The 18687-nt window shown below is 41.6% G+C and overlaps 2 protein-coding genes across 13 annotated transcripts in view; both read right to left on the bottom strand.

Annotated features, from left to right (window-relative positions):
* Positions 1-1186: 1186 nt before the first annotated feature.
* On the bottom strand, positions 1187-5556 carry USE1 (unconventional SNARE in the ER 1). Its single transcript, XM_040589896.1, has 8 exons — positions 5371-5556; positions 5120-5169; positions 4649-4727; positions 3982-4134; positions 3740-3758; positions 2970-3000; positions 2577-2739; positions 1187-2355 (listed from the first exon to the last, which is right to left on the bottom strand). Exons 1-8 carry the CDS (start codon positions 5470-5472, stop codon positions 2173-2175), a joined length of 780 nt encoding a protein of 259 aa, XP_040445830.1. The 5' UTR covers positions 5473-5556; the 3' UTR covers positions 1187-2172.
* A 569-nt stretch (positions 5557-6125) lies between these two features.
* The window catches only part of MYO9B (myosin IXB), a 44888-nt gene continuing 32326 nt past the window's right edge, over positions 6126-18687 (bottom strand). For 6 of the 12 annotated variants that reach the window (XM_040589870.1, XM_040589861.1, XM_040589862.1 and 3 more), the window contains 19 exons: positions 17410-18360; positions 16793-16859; positions 16304-16431; positions 15472-15629; positions 15150-15340; positions 14587-14685; positions 13909-14085; positions 13398-13442; positions 12756-12867; positions 12502-12572; positions 11866-12058; positions 11405-11533; positions 10681-10786; positions 9812-9943; positions 8731-8854; positions 8224-8271; positions 7559-7698; positions 7147-7274; positions 6126-7001 (listed from right to left, as the gene is read on the bottom strand). In XM_040589870.1, the coding sequence (XP_040445804.1) occupies positions 6562-7001; positions 7147-7274; positions 7559-7698; positions 8224-8271; positions 8731-8854; positions 9812-9943; positions 10681-10786; positions 11405-11533; positions 11866-12058; positions 12502-12572; positions 12756-12867; positions 13398-13442; positions 13909-14085; positions 14587-14685; positions 15150-15340; positions 15472-15629; positions 16304-16431; positions 16793-16859; positions 17410-18360 (3439 nt within the window). In that variant the 3' untranslated portion in view covers positions 6126-6561. Of the gene's footprint in view, positions 7002-7134; positions 7275-7558; positions 7761-8223; positions 8272-8730; positions 8855-9811; positions 9944-10680; positions 10787-11404; positions 11534-11865; positions 12059-12501; positions 12573-12755; positions 12868-13397; positions 13443-13908; positions 14086-14586; positions 14686-15149; positions 15341-15471; positions 15630-16303; positions 16432-16792; positions 16860-17409; positions 18361-18687 lie in introns of those variants that run through there. The other 6 variants (XM_040589867.1, XM_040589871.1, XM_040589869.1 and 3 more) reach the window with 6 other exon arrangements.

Consider the following 18687-nt stretch of genomic DNA (forward strand, 5'->3'; position numbering starts at 1 on the left):
CATGTGAGATATCACAAAAGGTGCTAGTAATTACAGAATTCAGTCTCAGTTCTGGCAGTTTACCCTTCAAAGTAACAAACACAAAATGTCAACAGCTAAACAGCATGTGTTTCTGAACTGATTTCCTAGCAGGCTTCTTGGTAAAGGAATGGCTGTTAAGACTTGGAGGAGTGGATATTTTCCTGGGGGCGAGCTATCACTAGTAGTTCCCCTTCAGGTCTTTCCAAATGAACTTCTAATTTCTAAGTGCCAAAAAACAGAGCCAACACATGGCTGACAGCAAAATTCAGCTGCAATGACAGCAAGTCTTTTGCAAGCTGGAAAAAAAACCCCTCAAGTAATAAAGGGGAAAATATTATCAATGATGAAGAATTAATATTGTATCACAAAAATCATTCCGGCACTACATATAACCTCTGCTCTAAGAGAAGAGCCCAGCACTGAGATGCCCACAGGGAGAGTAGTAACCAATCAGAATTAAAAAATAATTTGGTGACAGCATTCACTAACGAAGCACAGTGAGATGTCAAATGTTACAGTTGAAGAAAAACTGCTGGGAAAAACAGAAATGCCCATAAATGGATTGCTACATTTCTATAAAGTTCAAGGTAACTAGTTTGCTCAAACAGAATGAGGATATCACACAGAGTAGCAGCTAGAATAAAAAGCCGTATTTCATAGTATAATCACTCATTTGATAATCTGTAAGTGAATGGCATACTATTGCAAACATCCTATTACATGAACAAAAATGCTTTACATAAAAAAAGTTAACTGTCTTCATTAACACATCTGGATTGGGAAAGAACAAAGAACAACTCTGAAACAGAGCCTGCTACTTTGGGATGCGTTCAAGGCAGCAGTCAGATTTTTGTAAGAACTCCATTGCTGTGACAGAGCTCCTCCCCGCCCCTTGCTCTCAGCCAGGGCCGCAGCGATCACCGGACGTGCCTAGCACACCCAGCTGGTGGCTCCGAGCTGCGACAGGCACGGCAGAGGAACCCTCTGGCTCTTCAGCAAAGGCCACCTGCTGCTCCTCACTTCCTCTTAATGACCGCACAGATGCAGAATGGCTTGTTTTTAGCTTATCACAAGCACCTGAAATGGCTTTTACGTTGTCACAACAAACCTTGCTTAACTGCATGCTCTCTAGCAGTAGCAGCATTTAAAAAAATACTCATTCCAGTTTATTTTATATCTGCTTTATTGTAATGACCTCTTAGGAATATGAGTTTGACACACTCCTGACCAGAACAATTTGTCTCAAAAGGTAAAGGCTGAATTTTTAACTTTCTAAAAAATTATTTCTGTCTTGGAGACACCAGCTTCCTTTGCCCACATCTTAAGAGTGAAAAGATGTTTGCACAGGTGAGGTTCACACCATATGGAGAGTACTGTTTGTACCATTCTGCTGTGCCAGGGTCACAGTGTTTTCTTGATGCAACAGCAACAACAGACAATGAGCAAGTGAGAACATTTGTGCATACCAAAAAAAAAAAAAAGCAGCAAACATTGCAACAGCAAGCAACTTCAGCCCTTCTGTAGTAAGTCTAAAATGAAGAAGACTGCCAAGTCCAAAGTCTCAAATACCCATATGGGAAAAATGTGAGTCTGAGAATAATTTTACCTGCTGATACTCTCTGAATCGGAGCCAGGCAAGCAACTCAATGGCAGCATTCTCTTTCTATACCCTACAGCTGTGTATGTACATAACTTTGTAATTAAATATCCTGTTGGCAGCAAGGTCCTAGTTCAGCGCAGTAAAGCTGTAAAGACAGGAAAAACTGTAAGACTCCAACTGTTACTTGTATTTGCATCAAGTAAACGCCTTTTAGGAATTTTAACATTTGCCACAGCCACATTAAAAACAGGAGTATACCTATATGCTAAAGAACTTAGCAGCAGCTCAGCGTAAATTGCCATGTTATCCCAGTTCTCCCCTCAACAGGCAACAGTATTCACTAGGTAAAAAGTAACCAAGCATCCAAGAAAGCCTTCCTCACGAAACCCTTCACTGAATCCAGTGATTGCACAAGACAGAGATGCAAGGGCAAGCCTTGGACAGCCTCTTTAAGAACATGATAGGTGAAAAGGAGACTGCTGACATTTATCATACCAGCTGAGCTTTCCAACCGCACTTCTGGGAATTTAAATAAATAATAATAAAAAAAATCATTTTAGTTTGGGGAAAATCCTGATAAAAAGAATCATGCTGATGAATATAAAACAAACTACAATTAACATTATCCATAAAAGCCAGTTGACAGATTTCTTTGCATGCTGTTCAAGGCGGTCAGATTCATCCTTGAGCTTCTCAAAGTTCTGGTCTGCCATCCTGAGAGAATGCGACAGTGTCTGAGGAACAAAGAGAACAAATGGTTTCAAACTCAGGTTTAAAAGTCCTGACCGCTATTTTTTCCAACAGAGAAAAGGTAATTGTGCTACAAAAGCAGACAGGTATTGCCTCCAAGCATCTCCCCAGTTTAATCTGAAGTTATAGATACAGTATTTAACACATTGGCACTTTAACCTTCTAGGTTGCAAAACTGAGAGGCAAGCACTTCAACATGTGCTACCTGGTTATCTTGTTTTATCACATTCTGTGCAGCCAGAGTGTTGTTTTTGAGACTGCGAGCCAAACTTAGCATTTCTTCAGCTAACTTCTCCTGCATATCCTGATGGTGCTGTAACACAGCATCCAGCTCGACGGCTGACTGCTTCTCATCAGATGCAGGGCCTCTGCAAGAACATAAAGGAAAAAAACACTGGTATTTGTACTTCCTTGTGGGTCTATCTCCCAAGGTTTCCCCAGAACTCTACAACTCTGACAAAACAACAAGAAGTCATCATATTTTAGTTTCTACCAGCAGGTTGCTGGTACTTCTAGATGAAGTACATTTGTGATTTAAAGGTTCTTGGGAAAGTAATTCCCAAACACTTAAGCATCAGAACGAGAAATTTTTACTTACTTTCGCTTCCTTATGTTTAAGTCCTCATAATCTGGAAGACAAAAAAAAAAAGTTACATTTGTGTTTTATAGCACGTTATAAATTCCTGTGCAGTCATAGGCTGAAGAAATAAGATTTCTGTAAGGGATTTTCAGATGTCCAAATGCTACCTGGTCCTCTACCCCAGGGAATATGGATTTCTAATGCCTACTTACTTTCCACAGGGAAAAGACAACACATAACATCAAAAGTATGGTTGAGAGAAAACAAACCCAGAGATTAATCATATCCCCAAGGGCACGGTTTAAGCCTGCGTGTCTTGGCACTCTCTTTCAGGACACATCAGATTGGCCTAGCTCCAGCCACTGTAACAGTAGCTATGGAAACCGCAAATTAATTCCTACCAGTTCCCTACACGAATAACACAGCTGTATATTTAAGGGGAATTGAAGAACACCAACTCTAAGCGCCTAAAAATCACATGATTTGCTCAGAACAGGACTAACAACAAAGGTAAATTGTCCTTGTTAATTCTATAACTAGAACATCTGTTTCTGTACAAATTCTAGAAAAACAGGTTCCTGAAAGTCCCTGCTACCATACTGATGAAAGCTAAGTGTTGTTATCTGTTCAGGTTTTTGGTTTTGTTTGTTTTTAAAATTGTCTATCTTGAAAAGAAGTGAGCCACTAAATTAAAAGCACACTTTGGCCAATCTCTAATACCTGACATTCCTCTTTCTCTCCCTTGTAAGACTCAGGTTAACTAAAATTAAACAACAGATTAAACTTACCATCGATAGTCAAGGGGTCCTGGGAGGCAGAAAGAGAAACAAAACAGAGAATTACAAAGGGCCAGTGATAAAAGCCAGTCCTCCAGGTCTAGCATAGTGCCTGTGTCCAGCAGACTATCCAAATCAGAAAAGGTGACACACACCCCTCCACCCCCAGCCTGAGGCACAGCCGCCAAAGGCAACTGAATGCAATCGGAGACATATATAAAGTAGCAGTAAAAAGCAGCAGCACCAAAACATACTGTACCAAGCAGCTCACTCCTCATCTTGCCTGTGCAACGAGCCTTTGTCTGCAGATGAACTGTTTTAGTAGCTGGGGTTCTCTCTTTGGTTGTTGTAGGGGTACGTCCAGGGGCCAAGAACTGATTGGCCAGAGCCTTTTCAGTTGATGAAGACTGTGAGCAGGATGAAACAAGTCATGAATATCACATTCTGCAGCGTGTGGTCACTGGGGTGTGTGACCAACAAGGATGCAGGGAGCCCTTCTGTAGCTGCTTCCCATAGAACAGTGAAATCTGTCTGATCAGCAGCACTGACTGCACCTGCAGTAATTGCAGTACAGCTTATTGGCATCTCACAGCTCCCCAGACACACATGGTACCATCCAGAAGGGGCATCAGGCCTAAAGGACAGGACCTGCCCCTCTATCTCACACATCCAAGAAGTGAGAAGTATGCAGGGAAGATGTACTTTGCTTTCCAATAGCAGAAGTTTCAGATTTCATACAATACCCCCTTTTAAAAAAATATCCAAACCCTTATACATTTATTCATGTTTTTACACAGACTGCCTGATAAGATTTTCACAAGTGTTACTTTGAGACATAAAGGCAAACATAGGAACCAGGCAATAAGGTGAACATAAGCATAGAACACTTAAGTCTTTTCAAGCTGAACTAACAGATCTTACCAATTTTTCAGCTTCTAGAAGCCCCTTTAGGAAGTCCACTTTGCGAGAGTATTCATTCAGCAGTTCTGGGGCTGGCTTGCTATTGGAATTGAAGAGGAAGAATATGAAAACCAGAAGTTATCAGTATTTTCTATTGCTCAAGTGACTTAAGTGACAAATAAAATAAAATAAAAAGAACCCTAATGCATAGTTCTTCTTAAGAGAAGTAGCCCCGGGCTAGGGACATACTTGCAGCTCCCTGGATGCCCCGTTTCCCTGGCAGCCGGGCACGGGCCCACACAGGGCCGAGGTGATGCCAGGCCAGTGCAGTGTGGCAGCTCTTAGCAGGCACAGTTTCTCCCTCACCGCCTGGTATTCCCACAGGGAAATGTAGGTGCTGCTGCGGTGTCTGCGGGCTCCGTCTGTCTTGCAAGTATAAAGTGAAGGAAACCCCAAGGTACCTGCCTGCCATCGGACTTTGGAGCGACTCACCTGGCTTGCTTGTTCAGCTCTCGGAGCATGTCTTCCAGAGCGGCCACATACTGAGGAGAAAAAAGCCTTTAAACGACAGTATTAAGCAAAAACTTTGTCTGGCAGGGGGTTCTGCATGGCTGAGTGGCAGGCTGTGGTTTTAACGCTGCACAGCACTCGCTGCCTCAGTGTGCTCCCAGCAGCCCCACCGCGCTGCTGCGGGGCCAGAGTCAGGAGGCTCCCGCGGTGCGGAAAGCTGGGCCGGGCCTCACCTTCTCCAGCCGCCACTCCTCGCGGTCCCGCCGCTCGGCCGCCAGCGCCTCGCACCTGCTCAAAAGCCGCATCAGGTTGAGCTCCAGCCGCGTCGCCGCCATGGCGGCCGGGCGCCAGCGGAAGCCGCCTCAGGGCCACTTCCGGCAGGGCGGCGGGCGCCATCTTGGGGCGGGGCGGGAGGCGCGGGGCGGGCCGGCCGGCCTCTAGCGCGGCGCTCTGACCGCCGCTTTATTTAAAACCATCACCACCCTAAACCCAACCCAACCCTCACAGACGGCTGCTGCTCTGGGCCACTGCGGCCGTGCCGCGCTGGCACCGCCACAGCCATGGAGGCAGCAGCGCCCGAACTGTGCTCTGCCTTCGCTTCAGCATGACGCAAGGCCGACGGACCCGGGATGCCCGAGCAGCTCCGAAGGGCTGCTGTGCACCGCCTGCTGCTTCCAAACCTTTGATGTCAGATCGCATCTGGTCCTCTGGGGTTGTGCCGCACGGGGTGAAGCGTCGGGAGGATGAGGCGGCTCCGCACCGTGCCAGGGTCCTGCACCGTGGCTGCGTGCTGAGCTGCTCGTTTGCTCCAAGGGCATCAAAATACTCGGAAGAACACCAGGGGCTTGCCCTTCGTGCTTTCCCAATGGTTTGTCAAGTACTCACAATGATAATGCAATTCAGATTAAAGGTTTCCTTCAGAAGAAACCATTCATTAGACAAAACAGACGTTTAGAAACCAACACGTGTATTTTTTAAAAGTGCAATGTATTAATAAACATTTTTAATATATTTTGGTCTCAGTTAAGGCTATTACATTAACAGTTTTGTAAACCACAAAGAAAACTGTCATAAAAAAAATAAAAAATTAAGGCAACACACTGATCCAAACTCACTGTTAGAGTCCATTGTAAAGGCAAATGGAAAAAGGCCCGGGTAGCAGAATCAGGGGACGTTTCCCTGTACACTCAACACATGTATTTTACTCAACATCAGTTTTACGTTCTACTTTCTTTGCAGGGTTTTAATTTAAAGTGAAGAATATTTGCTTTAGACAACTCTGCTTAACCCTTACAGTACAGTACATGTCCAGGCTGTCTTCCCTGCAGCCACTTAAAAGAATGTGAATTAAGTTCACAGCCTTCAAAGGGTTAAAGCCAAAGTTGCAGTCAACTTAAAAAAAAAGTCCAGACAGCTTAAGTATTTCACTTCTCTACACAGGGAATGTGAGAGTAAGGGTCCGAAAACCTTCGTTTTACTTTTGCTGTTGGTTTGTACTCATCCAAGAGTTCCTGAGCATGGACCGTGGCAGACCCTTGTGCAATGTATACAGAGTGGATTTTATCAGTTCGCCTTGCTGGCTGCTCCCTTTGTCTCACCATTATTGGTGACTCTTTGTTAGCTGAAATCCTGCCCTGGGATTCTGTACATTTGAAAATCCCAGGAGGAAGTTTTATATTTGCTGTTGGCATCACTGGAGTTCGACGGGGCACTTTAATCTTGGGCAGTGTTAAAGATGATCTGTGTCTTGAAGCCAGGGATGCAGAGGAAGAATTTGAAGAGGTTTGCACAAGAGAAGGCACTTTGCAAATGTCTTTGGCAGACATACTGGAGTTCTGAGCACGGCAGTGTAATCCAATAATTGCTTTAAAGAAACAAGATACTTAGATACTGAAAGCGCGCATAAAACTTGATACAAGCAACTATGGCCAGATAACATCTGGTCACCTGGCTGTATGCAATGAAAGATGTAGAATAATAAAAAAACCACATACTACCTTAGTACTGACCTTCGGTATCCACCCGTCCTGTTCTATCTTCAAGCAGGCTCTCTGTGCTTGCCGAGGTCTCGGAGTCTACATTTTCCTCATCAGAGCCTCGCTGATCAAGCTCAGGTAACCGGTAAGTTATATCTTCCCTGCATCAAAACAGAGATTGTAGCACTCTAGAAAGACAATGCCTCTGATATGAGCAACTTCATGCAGCTCGTATTCAGGGGTAGGCCTTCCTGCAAGTAGTCATTAAATATTAATTCTCACGGTATTTCCTCTCAGCTAATCCTTTGTATTTCCCTTTTCACCTTCATAAAGGTCTATAGAACAGAATTAACTGGACCATTCTAGACAAAACATATACTGCTTTATTATCTGTGTTACCTCCAACTGCAAAGGGCATGACCTACAGAAATAAAGGGCGACTTACTTTTCTTCTTTTATTGACTGTATGCGATCAATGAGAATCTCCTTTTCCCGATTATCGGCTTCAGAAACTTCCTCTTCCTCATGCAGCAAGTCCAGTTCTGAGTTGCCACTATCATTTCCTTTGACCTGTGAGCTTTTACTCTGCAAGACGAATTTGTGTGAAACACTTCTCAGTCATAAGCAGCTATACAAATCTTGACTGTCTGGCAAGGTGGAAGACAAATGAATAATTCCAATGAAAGGCTGACAGAATTGATGAAGAGTTGTTAGTTACCCATACAGATGTTTCAAAAAGTAATATAAATTTTTCTATTCACCTGATTTCTGGTATTTTGTTACCTTTTTTGAAGCACGGTAATTTGATTTGCCAGCCTCAGCTCAGTTTTAGTAGTCACTTATGAGTAATATTATATATATATAATTATATATTAATATATATTATTTTCAGTACAAGTTACATTCAGAATGCCTATGAAATACCAGAGTCATGACAGGTCAGCAGCCCTGCATGCAGTCTGGGGAGAAAGTTGCATCAACACATGCAGTCTCGATTGTTCAAAAGAATATTTAAAACCAAGTTACAATACACATAGTAAGTATTTTAGTCATGCAATAGTACTGTAAGAAAAAAACCCCATGCATTCTTAACGCAGGCAGTGTACATACCAGCATCCCCTCATAAGGGGAAGAAAACCCAAGTTTTACAGGCCAGAGCTAGAGAGAGATGAAGACCAAATTCACTATATGTAGCTTCAAACAGTTTGGTTTAATTGGTACAAGAAACACAAAAGAAAAAGTGTATTTGCCCTAATAGAATGCAGCATATTTTTGCCCACCATCCATCTCTGGAGTGAAGGAACTCCTTTGCCTTGTAAAAGACTCAGCAATCTTTGTTCTGCTGATTGAATTATAAGGGAATAGATTTTGACCACTACAAGAGCAGATCCCCACTCCTGAGCTCTACATTTATCAGACTCCCGTGCAGCTGTATATTATTTACCTCCTACCTACAGCTTTGGGCAAGCCCAAATCCCTTTTCTTCTTATTGTGCAACTGATCTTTCACTTACAGAATGGGATGGACAGGATAAGTAAGTTGCACATCCCTTCCCAAGAAACTGGTGGGATGCTTTCTGCTGGATGGTGTGTTTCTGTGGTTTATTTCAACACTTACCGTATTCTGCTGAAGCAATGAGAGTCGTCGAAAAGCGATGCTCTCAGCTGCTTCCAGCTGATTTATTTCATCCATTTTTATCTTGTACTTCCTTATCTGTTCTTTTATGAGCATCTCTACACACCTGGACAAAAGGGCAAGAGTTTATTGAGCAGCCTCGTACTACAAAAGTCTTGGAGACAACCATGGTGGGATGAGGTGCCTCTCCAGGTTTGGGGATGTTTGCCATGCACACATGTGGATGGCCTGTGATCAAAATGTCCCAATGATGCCTTAAAAGGAGTAGCACTGCCTGGTAACAGGGTGAACAGTCCAATACAGCAAGCAAAACAGGACAGAGTGTTAAAGGTAATGGCACATGTTCTTCCTGGGATAACCCCAGAGCCTCTCACACTGACTGTACACAACAGTGGTAAGCAAACAGACGTTACCGTGGCTGCTAACTGCTTCTGCATCTTCTACCTGTCTTCCCTGTGCTGGCACAGACTGGCAGACACGAACAAGCCTGCAACTACCCTTTTCCACCTCTATGGCCCCATGGGTCAGTAAGAAGTTACCAAAAGCTGTCATTTTTCAAACTCTGCATTGGAGGTAGATGCAAGGCCAGCCATGTAGTGAGGATGGCGAGGGGCATTCAGAGAGTCCGAGCTGCTGGAGGATGAGGAGAACAAAGAGGATCAAGGACAGAAGCTTCTTCAAGGAACAATGAAGAAGTAGTTATCAGGGGTTTCCAAGTATGCAGGAGACAGTTGAATTCTATATCCTACTGTTTATTATGGCTTGTGCCTCAGCAAAATGTATACGATTAGTGTGCAATCCCACCAAAATTGTCTTGACTTAAAATACAAACCTGATATTTAAGACTTAAGTCATCCTACTTTATGCTTTGTAAACCTGAGACACGTGGAACAACTCAGAGAAGGGCCCATAAATTGGCAACACTAGCTGAGCTAGAATTTAGCAATTCTTATCCCTCAGTTTCTCAGCTGGATATGAGTAAGGTTGTAACAAATGCAGGCAGCAGTACTGGCCTTCCACCGTATTTCAAAGTAGTACTTTGCAGCAGACTGCTAAAACTTACATGGTTGTTTTTGAAACATCCTTCATGCTTGTTAAAGGGTCAGAGGTATCAGGACAACGCAAGAGGCATGGAGCAAAAACAATGGCCAAGGCATTGGGTGACATACGATTGACATCTTCTATCAAAGCCACTCTGAAATTCAATGTTGAGGGGGGCAAAGAAAAAAAAAAAGATTTTAGGCAAGCCTTGTTAGAATACAAGCAATGTGATTAAACTTTTGACAGTTCCCAAATAGCATGTACGGAGGCTTCTAGAGTACTAAGTATGTATAGCAGTCTAAAGAAGTTCTGAAGTTATTTCACACCTACTAAGTAGACAAAAGTTCATGCATCAGAAAAAGAAACAAGAAGACACCCAGGGTTAAGCTAGTTTGGTAGCCTCTCAAAGTATGTCTGGTGATTCCGCACCTTCTCTTTAAAAATCCCTTCTCCCTATGTTCAGAGAGGCATTTGAAAAATTCTCAAGTTCCTTGGATAAGGGCAATCCCTTTACTAGTACCATTTATCCCTGCTCCTAAGACTGGCATACATACAAGCATATATAATCCTTACACAGTCCCTACCAAGTATGCCAACATCCTCAGCTCACTGTGTACCCATCTGTATCAATCATGGTGTTCAGATGACTCGCCAAGTCTTTCAGATCGACCTTGTCTTCAAAGTTGTTCTTACCTGATTTGATAGAAATTCACCAGACAGTAGAAGTAAGCACCTGTCTGTTCTTTAAGCACAACTGTCGACTTAAATTCTTTAATTTCTAAACCAGCACTCCCTACACTGATGCTCAAAAGATTTTAGAAAGCTTCCAAGAGGGACTCAAAAAAAGTCACATGGGAGTTTCTCTCTGAATGAAGTAATTAAACTCATTACTTGACCAGATGGAAGATGAGTCGCTCCAAGGTATTATGATTTGCTTGTGGAAGCTGTTCAAGGACACTGTAAATGGCACAGAGTTGCTCCTGTTTTTCTGGTAGTTCTGCACAAGGGGAGAAAGCACAAGATCATAATTGCTGTGCAACACTGTGGAAAGTACTGACATTGTCGCAAACTGTCTGCAACAGATAATAGATTAAATTCTTAGAAGTCACACTGTCATTTCATTTACCAGTTGTTACAACTGGATGTTAAAGCACCCCTTGTGGCACTGCAATTTTCCTGCCTTTTCAGATGCTACTGCTGTTCGCAATCATCAAGTGACACATCAAGATCTCCAATGATATTTAGGCTGCCTTAATCCCGCTGAAGTGAAATGAATCTAAAGATTTGAGACATCTGCATATCTAGACCTAGTTCAGAACATCAAGAAGAAAAAACTGTGTGTGAAAGGAAAACTATTCCCACACTCGCTGTTTTTAGAAAGAGCAGTTGTATAGTGACATTACGCTACACAACAAAAACCAGGAATCCTGAAGCAAGGTCAAGTAAGCTAGAGGAGAAATTCCCTGAAAAAAGTTTTGTAAAATGTCTAAAATCATTGCTGTAAGTGTACTGGAAGGAAATTGTTTAGCCAGCATGAGCATCTTAAGTTTCTTTTCCCAAGGACATAATGAGTTAAAAGAAAAAAAACATTGTTTCAAACATTTCTAAAACCTACCTACAGCTCGGAGAAAATCATTGTACTGTGCAGATGTCATTAGTGGATCTGGTAGTTCCCGTAGCCATTGCTTAAGGATGCCCGTAATCGTGTGAATAGGGTAATTCTCCAGTTTCACTGAATTTGGATCTGAAAATTAATGGGTTTTTTAGAGCAGTTCATTCCTTTGATGTACACAATGGGACCCCAAAGAAGTAAGATTAGAACTACTCAAGTCTCCTGTTCACAGAATCCAAGTGGCAATTCAGAACAACAAAAAAAAAGAAAGTCTGCTGATATTAACTTATATGTACTAAGCAGCTTTTTCCAGCCAAGAAAAATACTAACAGCCTGCATGGCCACCAAAAGGCTGTTTTTTAAAAAACACTAGTGTAAGTGCCAGATACTTTCAGGTAGAAGAGAATTGCAGGGAAAACTGGTATCACGCAAGGAAGTCAAAAGGGTGGACAACATTGCCTGACCTGCTTGCAGCAACTGTTTCAGCTCCTTCATACGATTTGCTGATCCTGATTTCCTGTAAATGCCTTCTGTGTAGAGGCCGTGCATCTCCACATACTCCAGCAACTTCTCCATGACAATGGGGACTGAATTTCTCTCACTGGTCAGGGAACTCACACACACTCCAAAATGACGTGGTTCTGCATCCTGTTCATTCTGGAATTCATACAGGTCAAGCACTGTGAATAGCTGTTCCCAAGCTAGAAAATTCCATTGTTTCATGCTACATAGCTTATGCTTCCAGAAACAAAAGCTGTGTTTTATTCTGACTTGCTACAAGTCTTTGATCATAAGGTAGATTTCCTGAGCTGCAGCAACAAAGAAACTTTATGGCACACATTGAAGGATTTCTCCAACAGTTTGTCCAACACAGCACACATTTTAAAGAAAGAGTTCCCAAGTTAACTTCTTTTAGAACAGTGTTCTGCTTCTGCAACTGCAGGGCTTGCCTCTGCCTATATGCAGAAAAGGAAACTGTTCAAGCAATTTTTATTCAGCACCTGGACATCCACTGTTCATTTGCTGAGGAAAAAAATGCAGCATTTTGCATGCATCACTTACGGTATCACAGTACCACATGCCAGATCTCCAGTTCTTACCTTTTTTCCACAGGATGTACAACTGCTCTGGATTTTGGACATGCATTTCTTGTGACAAGTCAACTTGCAAACTAGAGAAAGAAGCAATGATTACAAGCATTCCAAATCATGTTAAAATGCCAAGTATCTTGTTTTATTCACTTACTATATAAGCTGCACGTACTGTTCACTAAGCCCTACCTGTACCAGCCAAAGTTACAAGCGATCTGCACGTATTGTAAACTAAGTGGCACGAATGAGGTGTTTTTACTTACCACTGCAGAGACAGGCCTTTTCCATGGGCCAGATGTAGGATGAGCAGTGTTCACACGATTGCCGTATGCTCACTTGGTAGTTTGTGAATACATGGCCATTGTGTTCTTCAATCTGGTGGGAGACAGGAAGAAATTAATGGACTTTTTTTGCCTTTTAAAATTATTTTGAATAGAACTATCTACCCCATCTTAGATTTTCCCTTTTATTTTACAATTACAGCTGATGGCTTTGACCTTGAAACGGAATGTCACCCTATCTTAAGGCAGTTCGCTGGGTTTGCTGGATCATTTCATAATTGACTTGCTGCCTTGGTTAAAGTTCATCAGTGCAATACATTAGCTCTAGTTTGTTATTAACATTTAGTAGTTGTTTTCCTTTAAACAGTCCTGTAATTGAGAGCACCGTTAGGTTCTAAAAGATATTATGGACAAGCAAGTACCACCTATCACTGCATAAGAAAGATCTTTGATTGATGGAAAAGTTTTATATTGTGTCATATCTTCATAAAAGAGTTAAGTGATTTACCATGCAAAATAAAATGGAACTTCAGTACAAAAGTCAAGCTCTGTCAAGAGAGTTTTTCTCTGTGTTCTTGTGATTGCAGCTGAGGACTTAGATTATTACAAGAAAGAAGTACTTACTGCACAATCTTGTTTTCGTTTCTTCTTCCGGGCTTTGGTTTGCTGCAGTGGAATACAAAACTGGCATTAGTCTCTGCAATTCAGACATTCCATTGCCTTTTTTTTTTTCCCCCTACTCAGTTTCCCAGACTCTTCTTCACCTCCAGACATTTGAGACACTATACTGCAGCTTCAGCTTGGTACAACAAGGGTTGTCTGAGCTCTGTCAACTTCCTAAAAATCAGCTGAGCTCACTGCCTGACGATAAAGCAATTCCATCTCTAAAACCTTCAGAGAAAATGCACAAACGTTTAAGATTCTGAAAATATTGAGTGAGTTAAATAATGAACAATTCCAAAAAGGTGTACCAGCATTCAGAATTTGTTACATGCATGATTTGTGCATCAGAAGTGTTTTACAAATAATGAAGAACCCTATGGAAAAGGTTTCTGAGGGAACACAGGTTTCTTATCTTATGAGAGTAACACTGTTTAATCATCCCATAAGCCAGTAACAGACTAAAGTTTTATACCTTGGGCTGCTCAGATTCCTCTTTTTTTGTATATCCTCTGATGAATTCATCCAGAAGGGACTGGAAAAGATTCAAAACCAGCTTGACTTCTTTCTCTTCCCCTTTTTTGGCCAGATTTGTAACTAAAAGCTGGTAATTTTCCACCAGATCTTTGTAGCCAACATGGATTTGCCCATTCTAGACAATGAAAAAATATTACTCAGAAGACAGTCTTTTTGGATACCACTGAGAGTTTCATATTTTTATGTGCTTAAGTTCAGAGGTGAGAAATCATGCTCATGATTAAAGTAAAAGATAACAGCCCAAGACAGAAACAAGCTAGCACACTTCCCTACTGTAGAAGGGTATTTGGCTGAGACAAGGCAGTGTCGGAAGAATATTGTAAAAGCTGTTGGCACCTCTCTGGTGTTTAAGCACAGCAACATTAAGAGGCTGAAGACAGCAAAATGCATCCGTTTCTAAAAACACGTTACAGCTAAGTGAATGAGAAAAATGAACAAAACAGTCTGGTTAAGATTACAGCAGAAGTGTAAAATGTTCTCTTTCAAGTCTAACATTCAGCTTTGAATTCTACGCTAAGGATTGCTAAATTGCTTTGTTAAAGAGTGTAGGTCAAGCATTTAAACACACACTCAATTTATCACCTACCAACTTTTCACTTTGAGAGTTATGACTTACTGGAGCAGAATACATGGTCTTGATGTTTCCTCTAAACTTCTCCGTGGCTTCAAAAAACAAGCATTCAACACCAGACTTCTGGGAGCGTAAGTCATTGATCTAGAAGGCAAATCCATCTGTGTCAACTTTCATTAAAACAAGAACATCCAACCCATGTTAAAGCTTCAGTTGCTGAGCTTAGTCATCTATGACCATTCCAATTATTTAAAACAACGTTCCTTAACACACTGTGATGATGATACAAAATAGGAGAGTCAGGCTGTTAGGCTCTAGAGAACTATTTCCTTAACAACTCATACTTTTTCTAAAAAAAACAACTTCTGCGGCCCGCTTGTTTGTAAATAAATGGAGAAGTAACACTAACGCCATGCATATTTGATTTAATATAACACATTCAGAGACAAAGGAAGGAAGAAGGGCCTTAATACAGACCTAATTCAGTCAAGATATCAATTCCCCTTTGCTTTAAATCATAATGTAAACTTGCACCTAAAAAAAGTAGTCTTTAAAACTCCACACAGTGAACACAGACTTGAATTTTAGCATAGTTGAGTGCCTTTTACCTTGTTTAGAAGGAACTCATCAAGATGTTTCAGTTCATTGGCATTTGCAATCTCACGGACCATGGAAGCTCGCCAATTCTGAGACACACTTGAGATCTTGCTGATCTTTATAGTACGGTTCTTCTTCATTTTACTGCTCTCTTTCACATGGCGCTCCCCTGCCTGGAGGCGACTTGGCTGTCCAGAAGCAGCTGGGAAAGAAATTAATTTTTACAGTAAAACAGGACGACTGAATTCTACAGTATTTGTTCCCTCAGTAGCCATGCAAAACATCACAGAAAGATTACATTAGCAAGCTGAGGATTAAGTCACAGAAACTCACCTTCTGATACTTTCTGGGTTCCTCCTGTTTCTGGGAAGAGGACACAAGATACAAGGGAAAGGCCTTCTGCTTCATCAATCACATCAGGACTCTCCTTTGGAATTTTCTTGTCTGGCTTTTTCCCCAAAAGTCTACGCAAAGGACTTTTAAAAGCAGACCTGAACCCAAAAGCAGATACAGGTTTGTCCCATTAGTAATGAAAGCTGGCTCTACTACAAGAAAAGCCTCTTTTAACAATGACCCACAATAGAGGATTAAACCTCTATTGTGCGTATTTACTTTAAGTTCCAGCCTGCAGAAACACTGTGCAGCACAAAAAAGGGAAGAGTCTGAAAGCACACCTGGACATTCTGATATGTACTAGATTAGAGCACTACCCCTCAATATACACAGAGTCAACACCTCTCATATCCAAGACATCGTTTCTGGCTTCCGAAGTCCCTGAGCTGCAGAACGCCAGAAGCTGCAGAAGCAGGCCAGGGAAACAGCATTACTTGCTTGCTGGGTTCTTAAGGTTTTTTCTTGGTGTCTTATTTCTCAGTGTGGATGACAGTACACAACATGAACCTTTGATCCGAGCTGTATGGTGGTTCTTAGGTTAAAAAGAACCAGTTCAAAGACAAGGGTTATGCAAGAAGCAGAGAATCTGTTCCTCAGCAGGGTCAGATATCATGCTCACATCAACATGAAGCAGCAACACAGCCACTCATATAACTGATGCCAACATGTGTGTCTCTACAATCACAGTCTCAAGATGCCCAATTCAAGTACCAGTGGAAAAATCTCCTTTTCATTTTCTTAAAGGCAGGCCAGTCACACAGATGATACGTACTTGGCATCTACTTGCTGACTTGCTGGCTGCATGGAAACAACTGCATCCGAGGTAGGTAAGAAGTCACTGGGCTTCTTTTGCACAGGATATTTCTTGCCTTTTTCTTCTTCTATCGTATCTGGTGATTGCTACAGTAGAGAGGAGTCGTTAAAAAACTACATATTGAGTGAAACAGATTCTTCTAAATTGGCTTTAAAAAACTAGAATGGTGAAAAAAGTTTGCTTTATCAGACAAAACATTTTACCCAATAGATATTAGCTTACTAATATAAGATCCAAGTATATTTAATGCTTTGATCAAGGATCCATTTATTAAAAATTAAGTTTTCAAATTATTGTATATTTGCTAATGACTTTTTAACATGGATTTCAAGCCAAAAAAACATCAACCTGAAAGGAACACTGGCATACAGAACAAACTATAGCCAATTACTCACAAATCTTTAATAAAGAATAATTAAGTATAAATATGCACAATAGCACCAGTACCTGAATCACGGCAACAGACTGGGCCAGCATTGAGAGATCACTTAATGAAGATGAACTCCCCTTCTTTCTGCAATTTCACAAGATTAGTTTTAGAATATATATTTTATAGAAGACTGTAGCCTCTTAATATTTGACACCTTTTAAATAACCTACATGTCAATGTCACAATCAAGACAGAATCCTAATCAACTCTTGCAACTCACTTTTAAATGCAAGATGTACTGGAGAAGTGAAAAAAAAAAAAAATAAAATCGGTATGTCAGATTTCTGGCCATATCAGAGGGATACTGCTTGTAAACTGCAGGTCACTAAGACCTTGTTTTCAATGGAAAAAGACAAATGAAAATAAACTCCAGACACTACTTTAACTAAAGCCCTGACACTCTGTTTTAATTCAGCAAGGCAGGCTTTGTAGCTTTTGTTAGCTTCTGAAAATATTCTACCCATACAGATTTAACTGCAGGACAGGAAGCCAAGAAAAAGCAGCAGTTGTTCATAGCTCTATTTTTCCCTCTCATGGCCAGATGTACAGCCTCCCAGGAATCCTCCATCTATTTTTAAATATTACAGATACCTGTCCTCTGAAAAAGTAAAAATAATTAGGAAGCTGCCCTTACTCTAGCTGATCCTGAGGAGACTTATCCGCGCGTGTTCTTTCATCCAAAGATTGACTCAGCATATCATTCTGACTGGCATCAGATTGTCTCTTTCCTTTCCACTTCTCTCTCTTGTACTTGAGCTTTCCCGGGTCATCCACATATCTCTGGATTGGGGAAGAAGTAGGACTATCCAGATCTTTGGTTGCCTTCTGAACAAGATGTCTGTTTTTATCTGCCCAGCCTTCAGCTGGAGTTTGAAATCTCCCAGTAGCAAATAGCGTATTACAAAGATTCAGTGCAAGATTTGTTGGCCTTTCAGGGCAGGTGAAGCTTTGGCTGCCTTTTATCTGGTTATTTTGATTCCCTTGTGTTTTCATTCTATCAGCTGCCTTATCACCTATTTCTGATACAGGTGGTTGCTCAGGAATAGAACTACTTTCTTTTATCTTGCTTGATAGTGGCATGTCTGAAAGGGCTTTTTCTTCACTTGGACTTTTCTCTCCCTCACTGCTTCCTTGAAGGACAGTGTCTTGTGCTATGGATTTCTTTGGCTCTGGAACAGCTTCCAGGGCCTCTTCAGAGGAGGTTTGTTCCTCATGGCACAGTAAAGATGGTCCTTCCAAAGAAAACAGGACATGCTTATTCTGTAACTCATTATGTTCCAGCCCCCTCTGCCGGCGAGATTCACGTTTCTCCCGGCTGTTCGCTACTTTCTCGGAGCCCTCTGTCACGTTCTTCTGGGGTAAAGTGGCTTTTTCAGATGAGTTGAGGTTTTCAGTTTGCTCATTTGGAGTTCGATCTCCGCCCCCAACAGCTCGATCCAGCTCTGACTGATGTTTCACAGGCAACTGATCTGTTCCTGGTTCACTGCGCTCATCCTTGCTCATATCATTCTCTCTGTCTTGATCTTCCTGCATTTCTCTCTGCTTTTCTTCAGCTTTCTGCTTTTCTACAGTCATTTTCTGAAATCTGTTAAGAATTTGTAAGATGAAAACACAAATATTTAATGTCCAGCAATCAAGAAAATTCCCCAATTCTTTAAATGCAGCCTAAACAGGAATACAAACACATCTATAGTCCCAGAATGACTGCATGGAAGTCTTATTAGGACTGGCACGCATCAGTGCAGCTCAGCTGAATAATGCTCAAGTACTAAATGCTTAACTAGTTTCCACACACCACTAGCCATGTGGTACTGACTGCAGTATCACATGGTAATAACTGTCTTTAAGTTGTTTACTAAGTCAACGTATCCCACAGAAACTGAGCCCGGCAGGTGAAGCCAAGCAGCCAAGT

The sequence above is a fragment of the Falco naumanni genome, chromosome 4, assembly GCF_017639655.2.
Source record: "Falco naumanni isolate bFalNau1 chromosome 4, bFalNau1.pat, whole genome shotgun sequence".
NCBI lineage: Eukaryota > Metazoa > Chordata > Aves > Falconiformes > Falconidae > Falco > Falco naumanni.